The sequence below is a fragment of the Prionailurus viverrinus genome, chromosome F1 (assembly GCF_022837055.1).
Source record: "Prionailurus viverrinus isolate Anna chromosome F1, UM_Priviv_1.0, whole genome shotgun sequence".
NCBI lineage: Eukaryota > Metazoa > Chordata > Mammalia > Carnivora > Felidae > Prionailurus > Prionailurus viverrinus.
Genome location: NC_062577.1, coordinates 10083780 through 10107088, shown reverse-complemented (window position 1 = coordinate 10107088; position 23309 = coordinate 10083780). Strand labels below are relative to the sequence as shown.

The window sequence follows — 23309 nt, the reverse complement described above, 5'->3', positions numbered from 1 at the left end:
TGGAAGATTTTTTGTTTTATTTATGTTGGCATTAATTTAACATATTAAAATAGATTTATTTTTGTGTGTATAAACTTTATTTGGTTATTAATTTGCTTAATGAAGCTAGTGTTAACCTGGTAAACTCATTATTTTTTAGGCTTATTCTAGTTTTTTTTCCTTCTTCACAAACACATTAAATCAGATGTTAAAAAACAAGCAAAATGGCACTGCAGTAGCCATATTACAAGTAGAAATGCAAATCAAGAAATAAATGGTATTTTTATTATTTTGTCACCCATAATATACTTAATATGTCACTTTATCTAAATCAGATTTTACTTTTCTGTTTATAGCTATAGGCTTAAAGTTATATGTTATAGGTCTTTAAGTAAAAGTTATATTTCAGTTTTAAAAACAGCTTTCTGTGTTGGAAAGAACCACCCTCCTTTTTTGACCCAGTTCTATCTGAGCTTTGTTATTTATTAATAAGTAGACATTTAAAACCAATCACCCTTTATACCACAGGCAAGGCGAATGATCATTTTTATATGTTCCTTTTTTCTTTAGAAACTGCCCTGGGTGCATTAGCAAGAGTCCTGAGAGAAGACTGGAAACAAAGTGTTGAGTTAGCTACAAACATAATTTACATCTTTTTCTGCTTTTCCAGGTAAGTATAAAAATTAGGAAGTAAAAGTAGAAGTCTATCTCTGTTTCTCTGTCATTGGTTTGGATTGTAGATTACTAGTTTGCCCAGTCTTCCTGTGTGTCTGCCCAGTATTTGCCTCTGAACTCTTACTCTCTTTCCCATTTTCTGTCCTCTCTGTTCTTTCATTCAGTCTGTCCTAACCCATGCATGTACGTGTATATACACACAAAGTAGAATAGTAAAATGGTTTAGAATGTAAGAGTATGGACTCTGGAAATGGATTTGAATCCAAGTACTGCTGTGTACTACCTCTGTGTTCTTGATTATATTACTTCTCTGTGCTTTAGTTTCCTCAGCTGTCAACTGGATAGTCATAGTAACACTGTTTGGGGATGGTTTTTAGAATAAAGCCTAACCCAGAGTAAGTGCCAGTAATGTTATTGTTATACATTATATGTACACGCATATATATAACTGGTAGGTATCCATATATGCTATTTATACATATATACTTTAGAAAGATGTTTATTGAGATAGTGTGAAAAGTTTCTAGCCAATTTCCCAGAAAATTACTTGCATCTATTCCAAAAATAGATTGCCAGCATTAGCAAATAACTATTTATCGAATAAATACTTGTATGAATGAATTGTGTAGGAAACATATGTAAAAACCTGATTATTGATAACTTTGCTGGTCTATTCTCTGGTATCAATTTTATTCAGTATTAGTATTGTTACATTATTAGTTCTGTTATACAGTAGTCTGAAAGTTTATTTTGAGAGTATCTGAATAGTTAAAGTGGTCGTTAATTACAAAAAATGTGTTTTATTTCATTTCTAACTTAAAAATAATTTAATTTCAGGGAAGGGTTTTTTTAAAAATTATATTTACAGCATATATTTAAAGTAATCTCATAATTTCATGTCTTTCTAGTATACTGTGGGTGTTTTCGTTTATTGAAATAAATATATCAAATTTATTTTCTACATTGACAAGTGTTTACCCAAAACAAATTTCCTGATTCTACAAATTGTATTGCTTTAAATACATACTAAAATCTCTTTTTTAAAGCTTTTCTCAGTTCCATGGACTTATCACTCACTATAAAATTGGAGCTTTATGTATGAATATCATTGATCATGAGTTAAAAAGACATGAGCTTTGGCAAGAAGAACTCTCTAAAAAGAAGAAAGCTGATATCCTTTTAGAATGGCTTTTCACCCCAGTGTTGTTGCTCTGAGCTTTGGGTAGGTGGGATAGTTTTGTTTTTTCTTGCCATTCACATTATTTGGAAAAATGAAAGAGTGTTGAAGGTTAAGATGAATATTGAAACTATCAGAGTGAATATAGTTTGACATATACTTTTTTATCTCTTTAAAACTTTGACTGGTTGATAAGCTAGAAGGAGCAGATAATAGTGGTCTAGATCATTGAACTGTGAGTCTCCAAGTGGAGACTGAGATCCTTTGGTCAGCTGAAGTGTGGCTTACTGCTGTTTATGTAATTCTGTCTATGTAATAAAGGGACTTTGATTGGAATGGGTATGAATTTGGTGAACATAGTTTTAAATTCTACTAATTTAAAATCTACTAATTTAGTAGATTTTACTAATTAAGCGCAAAAAGTCTTTTAATACATGCAAATTTGAGAGGCCTGCAGAATGATGGAACCTATGAAAGGAATCTTTAAAAATGACCTATTTTAACCTATCTTTCAACACAGGAATCTTCTGCAGCCTCCCTTACAAATCGGTTATTTAGTATCTTCAACAACGTCACTGCTTATTGATTTAGTTCATTGTGTAGTTTGACATTCTATTTATTATAGTGTTCTTTTGCTTAGTGTACTAAAATCCACTTGTCAATAACTTCTATCCCTTGAATCCAGTCTTGCATACTAAAACCGTATAGAATAAGGATGAAGTCTCTTAAACATCACTTTTCTTATATTTGAAGATATTTATTGTATTGCCTCTACGGCTTAGTTTTTCCTAGATTGAAGGCCCTAGCTTATTCATATGGCTTATTCAGCAAGCCATGCTGGTAATTTTCCTTTGAACACAATTTTTATTGGTCTCTTTTAAAAAGTAAAAATATTATTCCTATTGTGAAAAATATCATATGTTTCTTACCTCTCCTTCATGGAATCCCCAAGACACTCTAAAAATACACTCTCTCACACACACAGGCTTTGACTTTTCCTAATTAGGATCTTTCCACGTTTAGAAATTTTCTGTTGCTCTGTACTTCTGACATCTAGATTGGTGTTGACTTAAACTGTGTGGACAGCTCAATAATCCTGGAGACTTCAGATCATTTCTGGAGTTACAAGTCTCCTGAATATGCCCAAAATTCCTTAAGTAGAAGGGGTATGGAGAGAACCACTAATGGAACTTTTAACCATCAGTAATTTGTACTTTGTGATTGTTGGGTGACAGGAACTGATATCTTAGAATATATTGTATTCCTGTAAATATTGGATACCATTGATTGTAAGATGCACTATTATTTATGAACCACTAAGAATGGAAAAAAATGCTTCAATTAAATTGTGACATGTCATGGATTGTAAGACATATCAACATTTGGTTCATTAACCCACTTGTTAATCTGTTGAAATTTAGGGACCTGTGCACATACATAAGACATTTGCATAAAATTTCTGGGCATTCAAGTATTTGATGATACCCAAACATGTGTTCGTCCAAGATCTCTAAGAACATCCTTGAACACTTGGTTAAGAAGTTCTAACATAATTATTGTACAAACATTTTAGTTTCAAACTACTGGTTAGAAAAAATAACTGGCTAACACTGCACATAAAATATAATAGTACTGTCCTTCATAATATTTTTCAGTAGGTTTTCTTTGCTTCAGTGAATATGGATGATCCTTAACTTAAGTTGCTTACTTGATGAAGACCCTGAAAACCAGACCTTGAGAAAAGATTATGAAAAAACCTTTAAAAAATACCAGGGGCTTGTGGTAAAACAGGAACAGCTCTTACGAGGTATGATTTCCTAAGCAAAGAGAAACACAACAAAGTGTTGACTCAGCATTAATTTTGTTCAATTTTTTTGTCACATCAGTAAAGCTAATATCATAATAATTGAAAAATCTGTACATTTTAATATGCTACAAATTCTTTTGTTTTTAGCATGGGTAATGTTTTCAGTTTCGTTCCATTATTTTTTCACCAAAAGACCCTATTCAGCTCTTAACTGTATATACGCTTATAATTCATTTATTCAGAGAGGGTTTGTAATCCAGTACTTGCCCTTTTCAATAAGAATCTAGTCTCTCAAACACTAATATTAACTAATATTAGTTATAATAATACATCTTATTTAGTAACTTACTTAGTTGCTTTCCTAGGAAATTGATATAAAAATTTTCAAAATATTTCTCTTGATTAATAAAAAATAGTCTCTTTTTGAGGTTTATTGAGAGGTCTAACAATTCAGTAGTCTGGATTCACAGTCATTGATAAGATATAGTCTTAAGAAGGTTAGTGAGAATGATGTGGGGCTTTTAAGTATGCATTCCACCCCTGCTTTGTAGTTAACTATTGATTTTTTTCCAGCCTTATTGAAATATAATTGACATATAACACTGTGTTAAGTTTAAGGTATACAATGTGATGATTTGGTACACACATATATTGCAAAATGTTTACCACAATAAGGTGAGCTAACGTGTCCTTCACCTCACATAATTACCATTTTGTTGTTGTGGTTATGATGAGAACATTTAATATCTATTCTCATAGTAACATTCAAGTATACAATACAGTATTGTTAACTATAGACACCATGGTATACATTAGATTCCTGGAACTATTCATCTTTTGTTGACCAAGGTCTTCCCATTTCCCCCGCAACACGGCCTCTGTCAAGCTTCAGTCTGTTCTCTGTTTTTATGAGTCCAGTATTTTTAGATTCTACATGTAAGTGAGAACATACAATATTTGTCTTCTTCTGTCTGACTTCACTTAGTATAATACCCTCAGGGTCCATCTATGTTGTTGCAAATGGCAGAGTATCCTCCTTTTTTTATGGATGAATGATATTTCAGGGTGTGTGTGTGTGTGTGTGTGTGTGTGTGTGTGTGTGTGTGCACCAGCCACATCTTCTTTATCCATTCATCCATCAATGGACACTTCAGTTGCTTCCCTGTCTTACCTGTTGTGAAGAATGCTTCAGTGAACATGGGAAGGCATATATCTCTTGATTTTACTTCCTTTGGATATATACCCAGAATGGTATTGCTGGATTATATGGTAGTTTTATTTTTATATTTTTGAGGAACCTGCATATTTTCCATAGTGGCTGCACTACTTTATAGCCCTATGAACAGTGCACTAGGGTTCCCTTTTCTCTACATCCTTGCCAGCATTTATCTCTTGTCTTTTTAATAATAACCATTCTGACAAGGTATGAAGTGATCTGCCATTGTGATATGGATTTGCATTTCCCTCATAATTAGTGATGTTGAGCACCTTTTCATTTACCTATTGGTCGTTTGTATCTCTTCTTTGGAAAAATGTCTATTCAGATCTTTTGCCCATTTTTAAATTAGATTTTTTTTTTGGCTAGTGAGTTGTATGAGTTTCTTAAACCTTTTGGATATTAACCCCTTATCAAGTAGATGATTTGCAGGTATTTTCTCCCATTCTGTAGGTTGTCCTTTCATTTTGTTGATTTTTTTTTTTTTTTTTCTGGGTGGAAGGTTTTAATTTGATGTAGTCCCACTTGATAATTGCTTTTGTTTCTTGTGATTTTGGTGTCATTTCCAAAAAGTCATTGCCAAGACGATGTCAAGGAGCTTTTTCCCTATATTTTCTTTTAGGAGTTCTACAGTTTCAAGTCCTTAATCCTAATTTTATTTCACTCCTCTTTCTTTTTTTTTCCTTTGTAGTCCAGTTAATTTTTGTGAGTGGTGTTAGGGGTACCATTTCTTTCTTTCTTTCTTTTTTTTTTTTTTTGTATGTGAATATTCAGTTTTCCCAGCACAATTTTATTGAAGAAACCGTCCTTTCCCCTATTGAGTATTCTTGGCTCCCTTATCAAATATTAGTTGACCCTTATATGGAGATTTGTTTTGAGCTCTCTTCATTGATCTATATGTCTGTTTTTATGCAAATACCTTACTGTTTGATGGCCATTGCTTTGTAACATATTTTAAAACCAGAAAGTATGATGCCTCCAGTTTTAAACTTTTTCAAAATTACTTTAGCTATTTTGAATCATTTGTACTTCCATACAAAGTTTTGTACTTTTTTTTCTCCATTTTTGTGAAAAATGACATTGGAATTTTGGTAGAGAGGACATGGCTCTATAGATGTCTTTGAGTAGTATGGACATTTTAATGATAGTAACTCACCTGATCCTTGAACACAGTACATCTTTACATGTATTTGTGTCTTCGGTTTTTTTCACCAGTGTCTATTATAGTTTTCAGTGTATACATTGTTCACTTCTTTGGTTAAATTTATTCCTAAGTATTTTATTGATTTTGATGCTATTGTAAATGAGACTTTTATTTCCTTTCAGATGGTTGTTAGTGTATAGGATTTTTGTGTATTGATTTTTTTTTATCCTGAAACCTTATTGAATTCATTTATTAGCTCTAACAGTTTTTTGATATAGTCTTAAAAGATTTTCTGTACAAGATTGTGTCTTCAGCAAACAGAGACAATTTCATGTCTTCCTTTTCAATTTGTATACCTTTTATTTCTTTTTCTTGCCTAAATGCTTTGGATAGTTTTTCCAGGACTATATTGAATAAAAGTGTCAAGATGAGCTTATTGTGAATCTTACAGTAAAAACTTTCAGAATATGATATTGTTAGTGGGATTTTCATATGTGGCCTTTGTTATATTAATTACTTTCTGTTCCTAAGAGTTTTATCATGAAAAGACGTTGAATTCTGTCAACTGCTTTTTCTGTATCTATTGATATGACCATGTGATTTTCATCCTTTTTTGTGTTAATGTGATTGTATTTTTTGATTTGTGTATGCTGAACTATCCGTGCATTTATCCGTGGGATTTATCCCACTTAGTCATGGTATGTGATCCTTTTAATGTGCTATGCCTTCAGTTTGCTAGTATTTTATTGAGAATTTTTACATCTCTGTTCCTCAGGGATATTTGTCTATAGTTTTTTTGGTGTTTTGTTTTCCTTGTAGTGTCCTTATCTGGCTTAGATAAGGATATTTAGATACTTAGATAAGTACCCTTATCAGGGTAACTCTTCAATTTTTTGGAAGAGTTTGAGATGGATTGGCATTAATTCTTTAAATGTTTGGTAGTTGTCCATGTAGCCTTCTGGTCCTGGGCTTTTCTTTTTGCAAGGTTTTTGATTGCTGACTTAATCAACTCATTATTGGTCTGTTCAGATTTTCTCCTTTATGATTCAGTCTTGATAGGTTGTATGTTTCTAGAAATGTATCCTTTATTCTAGGACATCCAAATGGCTTGTAATTATTTATGTTAATCTCTTAAGATCCTCTATATTGCTATTGTATTTGTTGTAATGTCTTCACTTTCATTTCCATCTTTATTTCAATCCTTTTTTTTCCTTTGTAAGTCAATTAAAAGTTTGTCAGCTTTATCTTCTTAAAAACCCAACTCTTAGTTTTGCTGATCTTTTCTATTGTTTTTCTATTCTCCATTTCATTTATTTTTGCTCTGATCTTTGTGATTTCCCTCATCCAACTACTTTAGGCTTCATTTGTTCTTTTTCTAATTCCTTGAGGTGCAAGGTTAGGTTACTCATTTGAGATTTTTCTTTTTTCTTTCTTTTTTCTTAATACACATTTCTCTTGGCACTACTTTTGCTGCATACTTTAAGTTTTGTTATGGTATGTTTCATTTTGGTTAGTTTCAGGATATTATTTGATTTCCCTTTTGATTTCACCTTTGACCCATTGGTTATTCTAGAGTGTGTTGTTTAATTTCCACATATTTGTGAATCTTCCAGCTTTCCTTTGGTTATTGATTTCTAGTTTTAAGACATGATGGTTGAAAAAGATACTTGGTATAGTAGCAACTTTGTAAAATTTGCTAAGACTGTTTTGTGACCTAACATTTGATCTATTCTAGGGACTGTTCCACGTGCACTTGAGAAGAATGTGTTCTCTGCTGTTGTTGAATGGGATGTTCCGTTTATGTCGCTTAGGACCATTTGTTCTAAAGTCTAGTTTATGTCTGCTTCCTTATTTATTTCTGTCTGAATGATATATCCATTGTTAAAAGTGTGGTATCGAAGTCCTGTAATGTTATTATATAGATGTCTCTTACTCCCTTCAGATCTGTTAGTATTTGCTTAATATATTTAGGTGCATCACTATTGGGGGCATATATATTTACAATTGTTATATCCACTTCATGAATTGACCCCTTTACCATTAAAAATGACTTTCTTTGTCTCCTGTTATAGTTTTTAAGTCTGTTTTGTCTGATACAAGTATAGCTACCATTTTTTTATTTCTATCTTTTGGTTTCCTTTTACATGGAATATCTTTTTCCATCCCTTCACTTTGAGCTTATGGTATGTGCCCTCTCATATATCATGTTACTGATTAGCATCCTTTGATTTCTGCTTCTAGAATTCCTTTAACATTTCTTCTAAGACAGGTCTAGTGGTGATGAACTCCCTCAGCTTTAGTTTATTTGGGAAAGTATTTTGCTTTTATTTTTGAAGGACAACTTTGTTGTGTAAAGTATATTTGGTTGGCATTTTTTTTTTTCTTTCAGCACTTTGAATATATCATTCCACTTAACTCCTGGGCTGTAAGGTTTCTGCTGAGAAATCTGCTTATAGTCTTATGGGAATTCCCTTGTAGGAAATAATTTTTTTCTCTTCCTGCTTTTAAAATTCTCTCTTTGTCTTTGATTTTAAATGATTTTGTTATAATGTTTCTTGTAGAACATCATTCTACACGTTCTAATGTATTCTACATATTATAATGTATCTTATAGAACATTATTCTCCATGGTTGAAATTTTGGGGTGAATTATATCACGTTGTACATATGTCTCCCCAGATTTGGGACATTCTCAGCTATTATTTCTTTAAGTAAATTTTCTGCCCCTTTCTTTTTCTTTTCATCCTGGGACTCCAGTGATATATAGATTGTTTTTCTTAATACACAAGCTTTAGGTTAGCTCCTCCTGCTGTGCATCTTCATTTCCAATGCCCTGTGCACTTGCATTACCTGTGACAATACCATGCAGGCCCAAGAATATACATTTACAGCATAATTAGAGATTCATCCATCTTATATGCATAGTTCATTTCTTTTTATTATTAGGATGGCCTTTCATTCATTAAGGGCTAGTGGAATGTTTCCAGTTTTTTTTTTTTTTCAATTACAAATAACGTCTCTATGGACATTCATGTGCAAGTATTCACATGGACATTTGCTTTCTTTTCCTAAGGTAAAATACTTTGTGATGGAATGCTGGGATCATAGGTGTATGTTTATCTTTCTAAGAAATTGTGAAATGGTTTTATGCATGATTGTACTATTTTATCTTCTCATAATCAGTACATCAGGGTTCCATTTGTTTCACATCCTCACCAACAGTTGATGTGGTCAATTTCGTTAATTTTAGCCATTTAAAAATGTATGCAGTGGTATCATATTGTGTCTTAATTTTCATTTTCATAGCAACTAATTGTATTAAACATTTCTTCGTGTGTTTGTCATTTTGTATCTTCTGTTATATCATCTGTTAAATCTTTTGTTTAATTTTTTTATTGGATTGCTCTCTTATTGAATTTTGAGAGTTCTTTATTTGCATTGGATACAAGCCTTTATCAGACTTATAATTTGCAGACATTCTCTCCCAGTTTTTGGCTTATCTTTTTATTCTCCTAAGAGCATTTTTTGGAGATAAGAATTTTTAATTAAAAAAATGTTTTTGATGTTTATTTGTTTTAGAGAGAGAGAGAAAGAGAGAGAAAGCACAAGCAGGGGAGGGGCAGAGAGAGAGACATACACAGAATCCAAAGCACACTTCAGACTCTGAGCTGTCAGCACAAAGCCTGACGCGGGGCTCGAACTCACAAACCATGAGATGATGACCTGAGCTGAAGTCAGATGCTTAACTGACTGAGCCACCCAGGTGCCCCGAGAATTTTTAATTTTTGTGTAGTACAATTGATTTCATATTTTCTGAATTACAATTTTGGTATTGTATCTAAGGAATTCTTTTCTAACTGCTAAGATTTTATTCTATGTTTTCTTTTGCAAGTTTTATGTCTTAGGTTTTTATAGTTAAGTCTAAAATACATTTTGAGTTAAGTTTTATATGTGGAGTGAGGAATGGATCAAAGTTCTTTATTCTTTTTGCTTATACATATACAATTATTCAAGCATTATTTGTTTAAAACACTATTCTTTTATCCTTTATCTATTGGATTTTTTTCTATTTTTGTGAAAATCTTTTATCCATGTATGTGCATTCTCATTTCTAGATTCTACTTTGTGCTGCCCATCCTTTTTATAGATCTTGATACCAACAGCACAGTATCTTCAGTATTGTGGCTTTATAGAAAATATTAAAATGAAGTAGTATTAGGCCTCCCAATGTTTTTCTTTTCCCCAAAGGTGTTTTTGCTATCTAGGTATTTTGCATTTTCATATTACTTTATAAGCAGTGTATTCATTTCTACCCCCCAAAAAAAATCTGGGATATTGATTCAGGCAGCATTGAATATATATATTAATTTGGGAAGATTAATAAGAAGAATCTTAACAATATGAGTCTTTTGACACAAGGATTTGTCTCTACATTTATTTAGATCTTCTTTAATATGTCATAGTGGTATTTTATTGTTTTCAGGTTTTTCATATCTTTTGTCAGATTTACCCCTAAGCACATTTCATATTTTTCTTGCCATTCTATATACTCTTTTTTAAAAAAATCTCAAGTTTTGATTATTTGTTGCTAGTATATATAAATATAATTGGTTTTTATATATTGGTTCTGTATTGCATAGCCTTGGTAAATTCATTTATTAATTACTTCTAGTAACTTTTTTTAAAGATTCCATTATATTTTCTATGTAGATGATTGTGTTTTCTATAAATGAAAATAGTTTTATCTTTTCAAATCAGGAAACTTCTTGTCATTTAGTTTCCTTGTCATTAATTGCATTGATTGATTTTTCAAATGCTATATCAACCTTGGACTCCTGTATTAAAATTCACTTGTATTATCCTTTTTATATATCAGTGGATTAAATTTACTAAAATTTTGTTTAGAATTTTTGCTTCTTTTTTTTTTTAAGTTTATTTTTATTTTGACAGAGAGCAAATGAGGTACAAGTAGCAGGGGAGGGACACAGAGAAGGACAGACAGAATCCCAAGCAGGCTCTGCACTGTCAGTGCAGAGCCTGATGTGGGGCTCGAACTCATGAACCATGAGATGATGACCTGAGCCGAGATCAAGAGTTGGATGTTTTAACTAACCGAGCCACCCAGGTGCCCCTAGAATTTTTGCTTCTATATTCACAAAGGATATTTGTGTGTTGTTTTCTTTTGTTGTAAAAATTTCATGAAATGCTGGCTTCATAGGTTGAGTTGGGATTTATTCCATCCTATTTAACTTTGTAGGAGAGTATGTGCAGAATTGCTATCAATTCTTTAAAGGTTGGGTAAGATACTCCAGTAAAGCCATTTGAGCTCTTGAATTTTCTTTATGGGAAAATTTTAAGTTGCAAATTCAATTTCTTTAATAAGTACTGTTCACATTCTCTTTTTCTTCTTGAATGAGCTCTGGTAGCTTGAATCTTTAAAGGAATTTCTACCTTTCAGGTTGTTTTATATTATTATTCCCTTATCATCTTATTAATACCTATAGAATCTATAGTGATATAACCTCTCTCAATGCAGAAATTGATGTTATGTCTTTTTTTTTTTTTTTTTACTCCTGATCTTTCAAGTTGGAGGATTATCATTTTTTAATCTCAAAGAACCAACTTTTGGTTTCATTGATTTTCTGTACATGTGTATTTTTTATTTCATTGATTTATGTTCAGATTTTTATTATTTCCTTTTCTGAACTTATTTTGGGTTCAGTTTGCTATTCTTTTTGTAGTTTCTTAAGGTGGAAGTGGGATCATTTATTCAAGATCTTCTATACTAAAGGTGTGTAGGGCTATAAGTTTCTCTTTAAGCACTGTTTTAGAACTATCCCACAGATTTTAGTATGTCCTGTTTTTATTTTCATTTTTATTCAGTTCAAAATACCTTTTAATTCCCCTTTTTATTTCTTCTTTGACTCATAGGTTGTTTAGAAAGGAGTTATTTTGTTTCCAAATATTTGGGGATTTCTCAGAGACCTTTGTGTTACTAATTTTGAATGTAATACCATTGTCATTAGAGAAAATACTTTTTTTAAGTTTTTATGCAAATTCCAGTTATCATACAGTGTATTATTATTTCAGTTATATAACAGTGATTCAGCACCTCCATACATCACCTGGTGCTCATCACAACAAGTGCATTATTTAACCTATCCCCACATCCACCTATTTAACCTGTCCCTCTATCCACCTCCCCTCTGGTAACCATCAGTTTGTTCTCTGTAGTTAAGAGTCTGTTTCTTGGTTTGTTTCTCCCTCTTTCTTTTCCCTTTGATCACTTGTTCTATTTCTTAAATCTTACATGAGTGAAATCATATGGTATTCATCTTTCTCTATTATGCTTAACATCATATTCTGCAGCTGTATCCATGTCATTGCCAATGGCAATATTTCATTCTTTTTTATGGCTGAGTAATATTCCATGGTATATCTATACCACATCATCCTTACCCATTCATCAGTCAGTGAACACTTGGGGTGTTTCCATAATTTGGCTATTGTAGATAATGCTGCTATAAACATCAGGGGGCATGTATCCCTTTGAATTAGTATTTTTGTATTCTTTGGATAGTGCAGTTGCTGTATCATGGGGCAGTTTTTATTTTCAACTTTTTGAGGAACTTCCATACTGTTTTCCAGAGTGGCTGCACCAGTTTGCATTTCCACCAACAGTGCAAGAGGGTTACCCTTTCTCCACATCCTTGTCAACACCTGTTGTTTCTTGTGTTTTTTTATTTTAACCATTCTGATAGGTGCAAGGTGATATCTCAGTGTAATTCTTTTAAGTGTGTTTATTTTGAGACAGAGAGTGAGCAGGGGCAGGGCAGAGAGGGGGCGGATAGAGGATCTAAAGTGGGCTCTGCGCTGACAGCAGAGAGCCTGATGCGGGACTAGAACTCGAGAGCCGAGATCATGAACTGAGCCAAAGTTGGATACTCAACCAGCTGAGCCACTCAGGTGCCCCTCAGTGTAATTTTGATTTGTATTTACCTCATAAGGTGTGATGTTGAGCATCTTTTCATGTGTCTGTTGGTTATTTGGATGTCTTCTTTGGAAAAATTTCTCATGTTTTCTGTCCATTTTTTACTTTTTTTTTAATTTTTCTAATCACTAACTGAAATTGAGTCTTTTATTATGAGTTCAGGCTACAGATCCCCATAAGATTAATAGGACTTGTAACTTCATTGCCGGTAGAAACGTCAGAAGTTTTCATATCACATCATAGTTGATGTAGATACCTTGAATTACCATTTATGTTCCTTAGTATTTAGAAAATTATGGCAATTATCAGATAAGCGTCTATATCTTGTTATTAAGTATGTCAGTAATGCAGCACATTTATTTCTGTATTGAAAATTGATTCTTTTTTTTTAAATATGAAATTTATTGTCAAATTGGTTTCCATACAACACGCAGTGCTCATCCCAATAGGTGCCCTCCTCAATGCCCATCACCCACTTTCCCCTCCCTCCCACCCCCCATCAACCCTCAGTTTATTCTCAGTTTTAAGAGAATAAAAACTTATTCTTATGGTTTGGCTGCTTCCCTCTCTGTAACTTTTTTTTCCCCCTTCCCCTCCCCCATGGTCTTCTGTTAAGTTTCTTAGGATCCACATAAGAGTGAAAACATATGGTATCTGTCTTTCTCTGTATGACTTATTTCACTTAGCATAACACTCTCCAGTTCTATCCACGTTGCTACAAAGGGCCATATTTCATTCTTTCTCTTGCCAGGTAGTACTCTGTTGTATATATAAACCACGATTTCTTTATCCATTCATCAGTTGATGGACATTTAGGCTCTTTCCACAATTTGGCTATTGTTGAGAGTGCTGCTATAAACATTGGGGTACAAGGGCCCCTATGCATCAGGACTCCTGTATCCCTTGGGTAAATTCCTAGCAGTGCTATTGCTGGGTCATAGGGTAGGTCTATTTTTAATTTTCTGAGGAACCTCCACACTGTTTTCCAGAGCGGCTGCACCTGTTTGCATTCCCACCAACAGTGCAAGAGGGTTCCCGTTTCTCCACATCCTCGCTAGCATCTATAGTTTCCTGATTTGTTCATTTTAGCCAGTCTGACTGGCGTGAGGTGGTATCTGAGTGTGGTTTTGATTTGTATTTCCCTGGTAAGGAGCGACGTTGAGCATCTTTTCATGTGCCTGTTGGCCATCCGGATGTCTTCTTTAGAGAAGTGTCTATTCATGTTTTCTGCCCATTTCTTCACTGGATTATTTGTTTTTCAGGTGTGGAGTTTGGTGAGCTCTTTATAGATTTTGGATACTAGCCCTTTGTCAGATATGTCATTTGCAAATATCTTTTCCCATTCCGTTGGTTGCCTTTTAGTTTTGTTGGTTGTTTCCTTTGCTGTGCAGAAGCTTTTTATCTTCATAAGGTCCCAGTAGTTCATTTTTGCTTTTAATTCCCTTGCCTTTGGGGATGTGTCAAGTAAGAAATTGCTATGGCTGAGGTCAGAGAGGTTTTTTCCTGCTTTCTCCTTTAGGATTTTGATGGTTTCCTGTCTCACATTCAGGTCCTTTATTCATTTTGAGTTAATTTTTGTGAATGGTGTAAGAAAGTGGTCTAGTTTCATTCTTCTGCATGTTGCTGTCCAGTTCTCCCAGCACCATTTGTTAAAGAGACTGTCTTTTTTCCATTGGATATTCTTGCCTGCTTTGTCAAAGATGAGTTGGCCATACTTTTGTGGGACCAATTCTGGAGTCTCTATTCTATTCCATTGGTCTATGTGTCTGTTTTTATGCCAATACCATGCTGTCTTCATGAGTACAGCTTTGTAGTAGAGTCTAAAGTCTGGGATTGTGATGCCTCCCACTTGATCATGGTGAATAATTCTTTTGCATGTTGCTAGTATCTTGTTGAGAATTTTTGTGTCCATATTCATCAGGAATATTAGCCTGTAGTTTTCTTTTTTTGCTGGGTCTCTGTTTTGGGAATCAAAGTAATTCTGGCTTCATAGAATGAGTCTGGAAGTTTTCCTTCCCTTTTTTATTTTTTGGAATAGCTTGAGAAGGATAGTTATTATCTTTGCTTTAAATGTCCGGTAGAATTTCCCAGGGAAGCCATCTGGTCCTGGACTCTTATTTGTTGGGAGATTTTTGATAACTGATTGAATTTCTTCACTGGTTATGGGTCTGTTCAAATTTTCTATTTCTTCCTGTTTTTGAGTTTTGGAAGTGTGTGGGTGCTTAGGAATTTGTCCATTTCTTCTAGGTTGTCTATTTTGTTGGCATATAATTTTTCATAGTATTCCCTGATAATTGCTTGTATTTCTGAAGGATTGGTTGTAATAATTCCATTTTCATTCATGATTTTATCTATTTGGGTCCTTTCCCTTTTATTTTTGAGAAGCCTGGCTAGAGGTTTATCAATTTTGTTTATTTTTCCAAAAAACCAACTCTTGGTTTCATTGATCTGCTCTACATTTTTTTTAGATTCTATATTGTTTATTTCTGCTCTGATATTTATTATTTCTCTTCTTCTGCTGGGTTTGGAGTATCTTTGCTGTTCTTCTGTTTCTTTAGGTGTGCTGTTAGATTTTGTATTTGGGATTTTTCTTGTTTCTTGAGATAGGCCTGGATTGCAATGTATTTTCCTCTCAGGACTGCCTTCTCTGCATCCCAAAGTGTTTGGATTGTTGTATTTTCATTTTTGTTTGTTTCCATATATTTTTTAATTTCTTCTCTAGTTGCCTGGTTGACCCATTCATTCTTTAGTAGGGTGTTCTTTAACCTCCATGCTTTTGGAGGTTTTCCAGACTTTTTCCTGTGGTTGATTTCAAGTTTCATAGCATTGTGGTCTGAAAGTGTGCATGGTATGATCTCAATTCTTTTATACTTATGAAGGGCTGTTTTGTGACCCAGTATGTGATCTATCTTGGAGAATGTTCCATGTGCACTCTAGAAGAAAGTTTATTCTGTTGCTTTGGGATGCAGAGTTCTAAATATATCTGTCAAGTACATTTGATCCAATATATCATTTAGGGCCCTTGTTTCTTTATTTATTTCTCTGTCTAGATGTTATATCCATTGTTGTAAGTGGAGTATTAAAGTCCCCTGCAGTTACCACATTCTTATCAATAAGGTTGCTTATGTTTGTGATTAATTGTTTTATATATTTGGGGACTCCCGCAAAGACATTTGGGCATATAGACATTTATAATTGTTAGCTCTTCCTGATGGATAGACCCTGTAATTATTATATAATGCCCTTCTTCATCTCTTTTTACAGCCTCTAATTTAAAGTCTAGTCTGTCTGATATAAGTATGGCTACTCCAGCTTTCTTTTGACTTCCAGTAGCATGATAGATAGCTCTCCATTCCCTCACTTTCAATCTGAAGGTGTCCTTAGGTCTAAAATGAGTTTCTTGTAGACAGAAAATAGATGGGTCTTGGGTTTTTTATCCATTCTGATACCCTATGTCTTTTGGTTGGAGCATTTAGTCCATTTACATTCAGTGTTATTATTGAAAGATAGGGGTTTAGAGTCATTGTGATATCTAGGTTTCATGCTTGTAGTGGTGTCTCTGGTGCTTTGTGGGCCTTGCAACATTTCACTCACAGAATCCCCCTTAGGAGCTCTTGTAGGGCTGGTTTAATGGTGATGTATTCCTTCAGTTTTTGTTTGTTTGGGAAAACCTTTATCTCTCCTTCTATTCTGAATGACAGACTTGCTGAATAAAGGATTCTTGGCTGCATATTTTTTCTGTTCATCACATTGAAGATTTCCTGCCATTCCTTTCTGGCCTGCCAAGTTTCAGTGGATAGGTGTGCTACTACCTGTATGTGTCTACCTTTGTATGTTAGGGCCCGTTTATCCCTAGCTGCTTTCAGAATTCTCTCTGTATCCTTGTATTTTGCCAATTTGACTATGATATGTCATGCAGAAGATCGATTCAAGTTATGTCTGAAGGGAGTTCTCTGTGTCTCTTGGATTTCAATGCCTGTTTCCTTCCCCAGATCAGGGAAGTTCTCAGCTATGATTTGTTCAAGTACACCTTCAGCCCCTTTCTCTCTCTTCTTCTTCTGGAAATCCTATGATATGGATATTGTTCTGTTTGATTGCATCACTTAGTTCTCTAATTCTCCCCTCATACTCCTGGATTTTTTTATCTCTCTTTTTCTCAGCTTCCTCTTTTTCCATAATTTTATCTTCTAATTCACCTATTCTCTTCTCTGCCTCTTCAATCCATGCTATGGCCACCTCCATTTTATTTTGCAACTCATTTATAGCATTTTTAAATTAATCATGAGTATTTTTTAGTCCATTGATCTCTGTAGCAATAGATTCTCTGCTGACCTCTATGCTTTTTTCAAGCCCAGGGATTAATTTTATGACTATTGTTCTAAATTCTTGTTCCATTATATTGCTTAAATTGGTTTTGGTCAATTCATTAGGTGTCGCTACTTCCTGGAGCTTTTTTTGAGGAGAATTCTTCCGTTTTATCATTTTGGCTACTTTTCTGTCCCTTATGAATTTTAAAAAGCTTGTATGCTGTACACTTGCGAGCACTGCTGTATTAAAGGAGGGTCATACACTGTCCAGGGCCTGGCCCTTCAGGAAATGTTTTCTCGGGAATTGTTACTTGGTCTCTGTTGTTGTGACTTTGGTTATTTTATTATCCTACTCATAGTAATATTTTGTACCCTCCACCAGGTGTGCTTTGATTTGTTCCTTGGAGTAGTCCTGTAAAGGAAAACATATAGACAAACAGGAGACAGAAACATGCAAACACACAAACAAATAACACAAATAAACCAAAACAAAACGCTAAGGCCTAAAAACAAAACACTGACTACAAGTAGAGAAGAGGTTGGAGGCGGTGCTGATGGAAGAGCATATACAAGGAGAGAAATGACAGGGGCAGGGTGGGGAATTCATGTTGATTAGGCAGAGAGATTACAAGGCTTAACCCAGAGAGAGAGAAAGGAAAATAAAGGAGGCAGGGAAAATGAGACGAGATAAAATTACCCAGACAGAGAAACTATATGGCTTGATTAGACAGACCAATAACCAGAGTAACCAGCCTAGGGGAAGGAAGAGATAAGGAGGAGAAATGGCTCCGGGCAGGGGCGGGGGGGGGGGGGGGCGCGGCGGGTAGAATATATCTATATATCCAGAATTGACCTAGAGTTAATCCAGGCAATGCTGCATCACTTGTTGGGAGGAGCTGTCCACAGTGTCTGTGCTGCTCAGGTGGTTACACAGTTATCCACTGCAAGGGGGCGTGGTTTGGCATATTCTGAACCCACCTCCACTATGGGCCCCAGGAGTGATCCCTGAGGCTCCACTGTGGTGGTGGTGGTGGTGGTTTGGTGCGGGGGTGTGAGGGGGGGGGGGGGGGAGGGGGTATGGTGATCTCCCAGTCTCTTCTCCACAGAGCCAGACCGGGTAGATTCCATTTGAGTCGTCCTCACCGTGCCCTGGGGCGCAGACAGGGCGGTCCTTCTCACTCCACCAACTCCCCTGACCCTGTGCTTGGCTAGGATTCAAAGTTGCCCCGGCTGGCTTGTTCTGTGCCACTGCGCTTCAGGGAAGACCGACTTCTATTGCGGACTGAGAGCTGTCGCCCTCACCACGAGCCCCCTGGTGGCGGATGCAGGCAGCCTTTGTCTTTTACCAAAGCACTCCAGGGAAACCGCCGCCTTATTCTCCTGCAGACTGAGCCCTTAGCTCAGCCACTGTTCCGGGGGTGGCGGAAGTAGGCAGGTTCTGTGCTGTCACGCAGCCTTCCAGGGAGGGAACCACTTTCTCCAGCTGCAGACTGAGCCTCTGATCTACCACTGCACCCAGGGCTGGCTCCCCTCCTCCCCAGGTGCTTGAACAGGGAGCCAGGCCTCAGTCTGAAGAAAGCCCAGCAGTTAGAGATGGGATCCCTCTCAGCCTCAGTCCAAGGTCTTTCTCCTGTCCAGTTACAGTCCTGCACTTCCCTAGCCGCTCTTTCTCTTCCCTTTGTTTCTCTGCAGAAGGGGGTCCCTCCCCTCCGTGCCCACGTGGCCTTTTTTTTTTATCTCCTCCAGTTCGCAGTTACCCCCCTATCTTTTTTCCAGCTTTCCCATTTTCTTCCTAATAGTTTCAGTCTCTTTTCCTCCCAGGCTCTGGTGTTTAAAGAGAGACGTGGGACTTATGGATCCTCCTACTTCTCCACCATGTTGGCCCAGATCCTCCAGTCTTTATTTTAAAGTCGTTTGTCCAATATAAGTATTGCTACTCTGGCCTTCTTTTGACATCCATTTGCATGATAAATTTTTCTCCATCCCCTCAACTTTCAATCTGGAGGTGTTGTTAGGTCTAAAATGAGTCTTTTATTGGCGGTATATAGATATATCCATTCTTATACTCTGTATCTTTTGATTGAAGCATTTCATCCATTTGTATTCAAAGTAATAATTGATATGTATTTATTGCCATTTTTTTGCTTGTTTTGTCATTGTTTCTGGAGATTTTTTGTGATCCTTTCTTGTATTTCTCACTTTTGGTTTCTCCTTTGCGCTCAAAGAATCCCTTTTAATGTTTCTTGCAGGGCTTGTTTAGTGATCCTGATCTCTTTTAGTTCTTGTTTGGCTGGAAAACTCTTTATCTCTCCTTATATTCTGAATGATAGCCTTGCTGGATAGAGTATTCTTGGATGCATATTTTTCCTATTTGCACTTTGAATATATCATGCCACTCCCTTCTAGCTTTTGTTTTGTTGAGAAATCATGCCACTCCCTTCTAGCTCTAAGTTTTGTTGAGAAATCTCTAGCTACCCTGATGGCTCTTCTCTTGTAAAGTAAGGACTTCTTTTGCCTTACTGCTTTTAAGATTTTTTTTTCTTTTATCACTGTATTTTATATATTTAATTTTAATATGTCTTGGTGTTGAGTCTGCTTTTGTTGATTTTGATAGGAGTTGTCTGTGCCTCCTGAATCTAGATGACTGTTTCCTTCCCCCAGATTAAGGAAGGTTTCAGCTATTACTTCTTCAAATAAATTTTCTGCCCCCTTTTCTCTCTCTTCTTCTGGAATGCTTTATTACAAATGTTAGTATGTTTGATGGGGTCACTGAGTTCCCTAGTTTATTCTTGTGTTGCATAATTATTTCTCTCTTTTCTTCTACTTCATTATTTTCCATTATTTTGTCTTAGGTCATTAATTCATTCCTCTGCTTCTTCCAGCCTGCTCTTCAGTGCATCAAGCCTGTTTCCAATCTTGTTTATTGCATTCTTTGTCTCTGATTAATTCTTTTTAACTTTTTTATGTCTGTTGTAAGGGTTTCACTGATATTTTCCATTCTTTTCTCAAGCCCAGTGAATATCCTTATAATCATTGCTTTAAATTCTCCATCAGGCATGTTACTTGTATCTGTTTTGCTGTGACCTTGTCTTGTTCTTTCATTTGGGATAAGTCCTCCATTTTGGCATTTTGTCTAAGCCTCTGCCTTCTTCTGTATATTAGAAAAGCCAGTTCCTCTGTTCCTCTGTTCCTGAAAATAATGGCCTTATAATGAAGAGGGCATGTAGTGCCCAGGGCCTGGCACTTCAGGGAGTGTCTTTGGTATGTGATGCATGTGCTCTGCTATTGTGTTTTGGCTGTTCTGTTTTTCAGACCACTTGTCTGTAGAGGCTTTTCTTGCCTGCAGTGGGTAGTGTTTGGTACCTCACCTGAATGTGGCAAGTTTTAACTAGATGTGCTGCGATCTTCTTGTGAAATGAGACCTGACACCAACTCCACCAGAACTGAGGCCCTTGCAGAACTCTCTGGTCAGGAGTGTGTGAGCAAGTGTTTGTGTGGGTCTTCTGCAGGAGGGGCCCCGATGCTGCACTAGGCTGTGCTGGAACTGAAAGGCAAGGTTGACTGAGGTGGGCAGTCCCACTGGACCACAGTGGGGTGGGGCCTGGTTTGTGCAAGTTAGGCAGTCAGTGTCAGTGTTGCTCTGTTTCTTGCAAATGGCTCTGTGTTTATGCTGAGGGGTGGTGGGAGGGAAATGCTGCCATCCAACTTCTTTGTTCCCATAGAGGAGTCTCCTTGAATGCTGCTTCTCAAGGATGTGCTCAGAGAAGAGGGAATAATCTCCCATCTGTGTGCCCCAGGCATCATACTCTGCTCCTGGGTTATTTGCCTGCCTTCTCTTCAGGAGTAGGGCAGTGCCCTAAGGGCTCTATCCTAGCTAAGCCCACTGACCTTTAAAACTCCAGGCTTTAAGTCTTATTTGCAAGAACTCACAAAATTCAGCCCTTTTGTTTTCCAAGTCAGTGGCTTTGGGGAAATATTTGCCTTGTGTGGGTGTGTACTCTCTCTCTATCCCTCTCCCTCCCTCCTTACCTCTCTCCCTCTCCCTCTCCCTCTCCCTTTCCCCTGTTCCTGTCCCTCTCCCTTCTCTGTGACCATGGCTTCCTCCCCTCCATAGCACCCATGGTCCATTTCTCCCCTAAACTACATCTCTGCACTTTATACCTTTTTAGATGTGGCCTCTCCTCTCCTTTTAGTTGTGGAGTTCATTCTGTCAGTCTTCAGGTTGATTTCTGGGGTATTTAGGATGATTTGATAGTTATCTAGTTGTGTTCATGGGATGAGACAAGCCTAGGGTCCTCTTACACCACTGCCATCTTCTGCACTCTTCTGAGAAAATACTTTTTATGAATTGAATTTTTAATTTATTGAGACTTGTTTGATGGTCTAGAGTATGGCCTCAGCAGATGTTGCATATGCAATTGAATGTGCATTCTGATCTTGTTCTGTGGAGTGTTTTGTAAATGTCCATGAGAAGTCAGTTGCTGATGTGTTCAAATCTCTACATCTTGTTGATTTTCTTTGTATCTGTTCTATTGATTATTCCAAGAGTAATATTATAATATCTGACTATATTTATGGATTTAACTATTTTTCCTGCAGTTCTGTTAGGTTTCGCTCCATGAATTTTAAACTTTTTTTTCTTAAGGATGGAAAGATACAAGATTGTCACATCCTCTTGATCCTTACCATTATGAAAATGATCTTCATTATCCCTGCTAATATTCTTTTATCTGAAATCATTTTTCTCTTGTACTAATATAGACACTCCAGCTCTGTTCTGACTAGTGTTAGCATGCTGTATATTTGTCCATCCTTTTAAGATATTTATATCTTTATACTAAACTGTGTTTTTTATACACAGTACATAGTCTAGTCTTGCTTTTATTTATTTATTTTTTCTCTTTTTCCCTCTTTGTCCTCCTTGTCTGCATTCTTATGGTTGAAGGAGTTTTTTTTAACTCTATTTTATCTCCATTGTTGGCTTAGCTATAACTCTTTTGTTGGTTGCTTTAAGGTTTATTAAATATAAAAATATTTAAATATGTTAAATATTTAAATATATTTATATTATATATCTTTAATCATAAGTTGTCTGCCTCCAAGTATACATATTTAACCTATCAGACGTTAATTCTGCCTTCAGATAATATTGCACCACTTCATCTGTGGTATGAGAACCATTACTCCTGTTTCTTCCCATCTCAACTTTATGCTATTATAATTAACATTGGTTATATTTATATATTATAAACCCTACAATACATTATTATACATTTACATATAAATGATTTTGTTTTAAAGATATTTAAATATTAACAAAATAAAGTTACCATTTCCATTGATTTTTTTTTTTTTTTTGAGTAGATTCATATGCCTGTCTGGTGTTTCTCTTTCTTCCTGAAAGATTTCCTTTAATATTTCTTGTAAGACAGATTTTATGATGATGAATTATTTTAATTTTTTGTGTTTAAAATTCATTTTTTTCCTTTTTTTTTTTTTTAATTTTTTTTTTTCAACGTTTATTTATTTTTGGGACAGAGAGAGACAGAGCATGAACGGGGGAGGGGCAGAGAGAGAGGGAGACACAGAATCGGAAACTGGCTCCAGGCTCTGAGCCATCAGCCCAGAGCCTGACGCGGGGCTTGAACTCCCGGACCGCGAGATCGTGACCTGGCTGAAGTCGGACGCTTAACCGACTGTGCCACCCAGGCGCCCCAATTTTTTTCCTTTTTTGAAATATTTTTACTTGTTTAGAATTTAAGGGTGACTTTTCTTTTTGTTTAGTAAAGATGTTGTTCTACCATTGACTTGTTTGCATTGTTTTTACTGGTAACTCTTCTGTCATCGTTTTTTCTTTTTTGGTCTGCATATAGAGTTTCTTTTTCTCTAGCTGCTTTTAGATTGTCTCTTTATCATTTGTTTTGACCAGTTTGATTATGATGTGCCTTGGTGTAGTTTTCTTCATGTTTCTTGTTCTTAGGTTCATTGCCCATATTGGAACTGGGTGTATAAT

General features: G+C 35.6%; 1 protein-coding gene across 4 annotated transcripts in view; it reads left to right on the top strand.

Moving 5' to 3' along the window:
• KIFAP3 (kinesin associated protein 3) overlaps positions 1 to 23309 on the top strand; it is a 169698-nt gene that overhangs the window by 34172 nt on the left and 112217 nt on the right. For all 4 annotated transcript variants that reach the window (XM_047840887.1, XM_047840889.1, XM_047840890.1 and 1 more), the window contains 3 exons: positions 550 to 649; positions 1701 to 1825; positions 3540 to 3638. In XM_047840887.1, coding sequence (XP_047696843.1) covers positions 550 to 649; positions 1701 to 1825; positions 3540 to 3638 — 324 coding nt within the window. The remainder of the gene's footprint in view (positions 1 to 549; positions 650 to 1700; positions 1826 to 3539; positions 3639 to 23309) is intronic.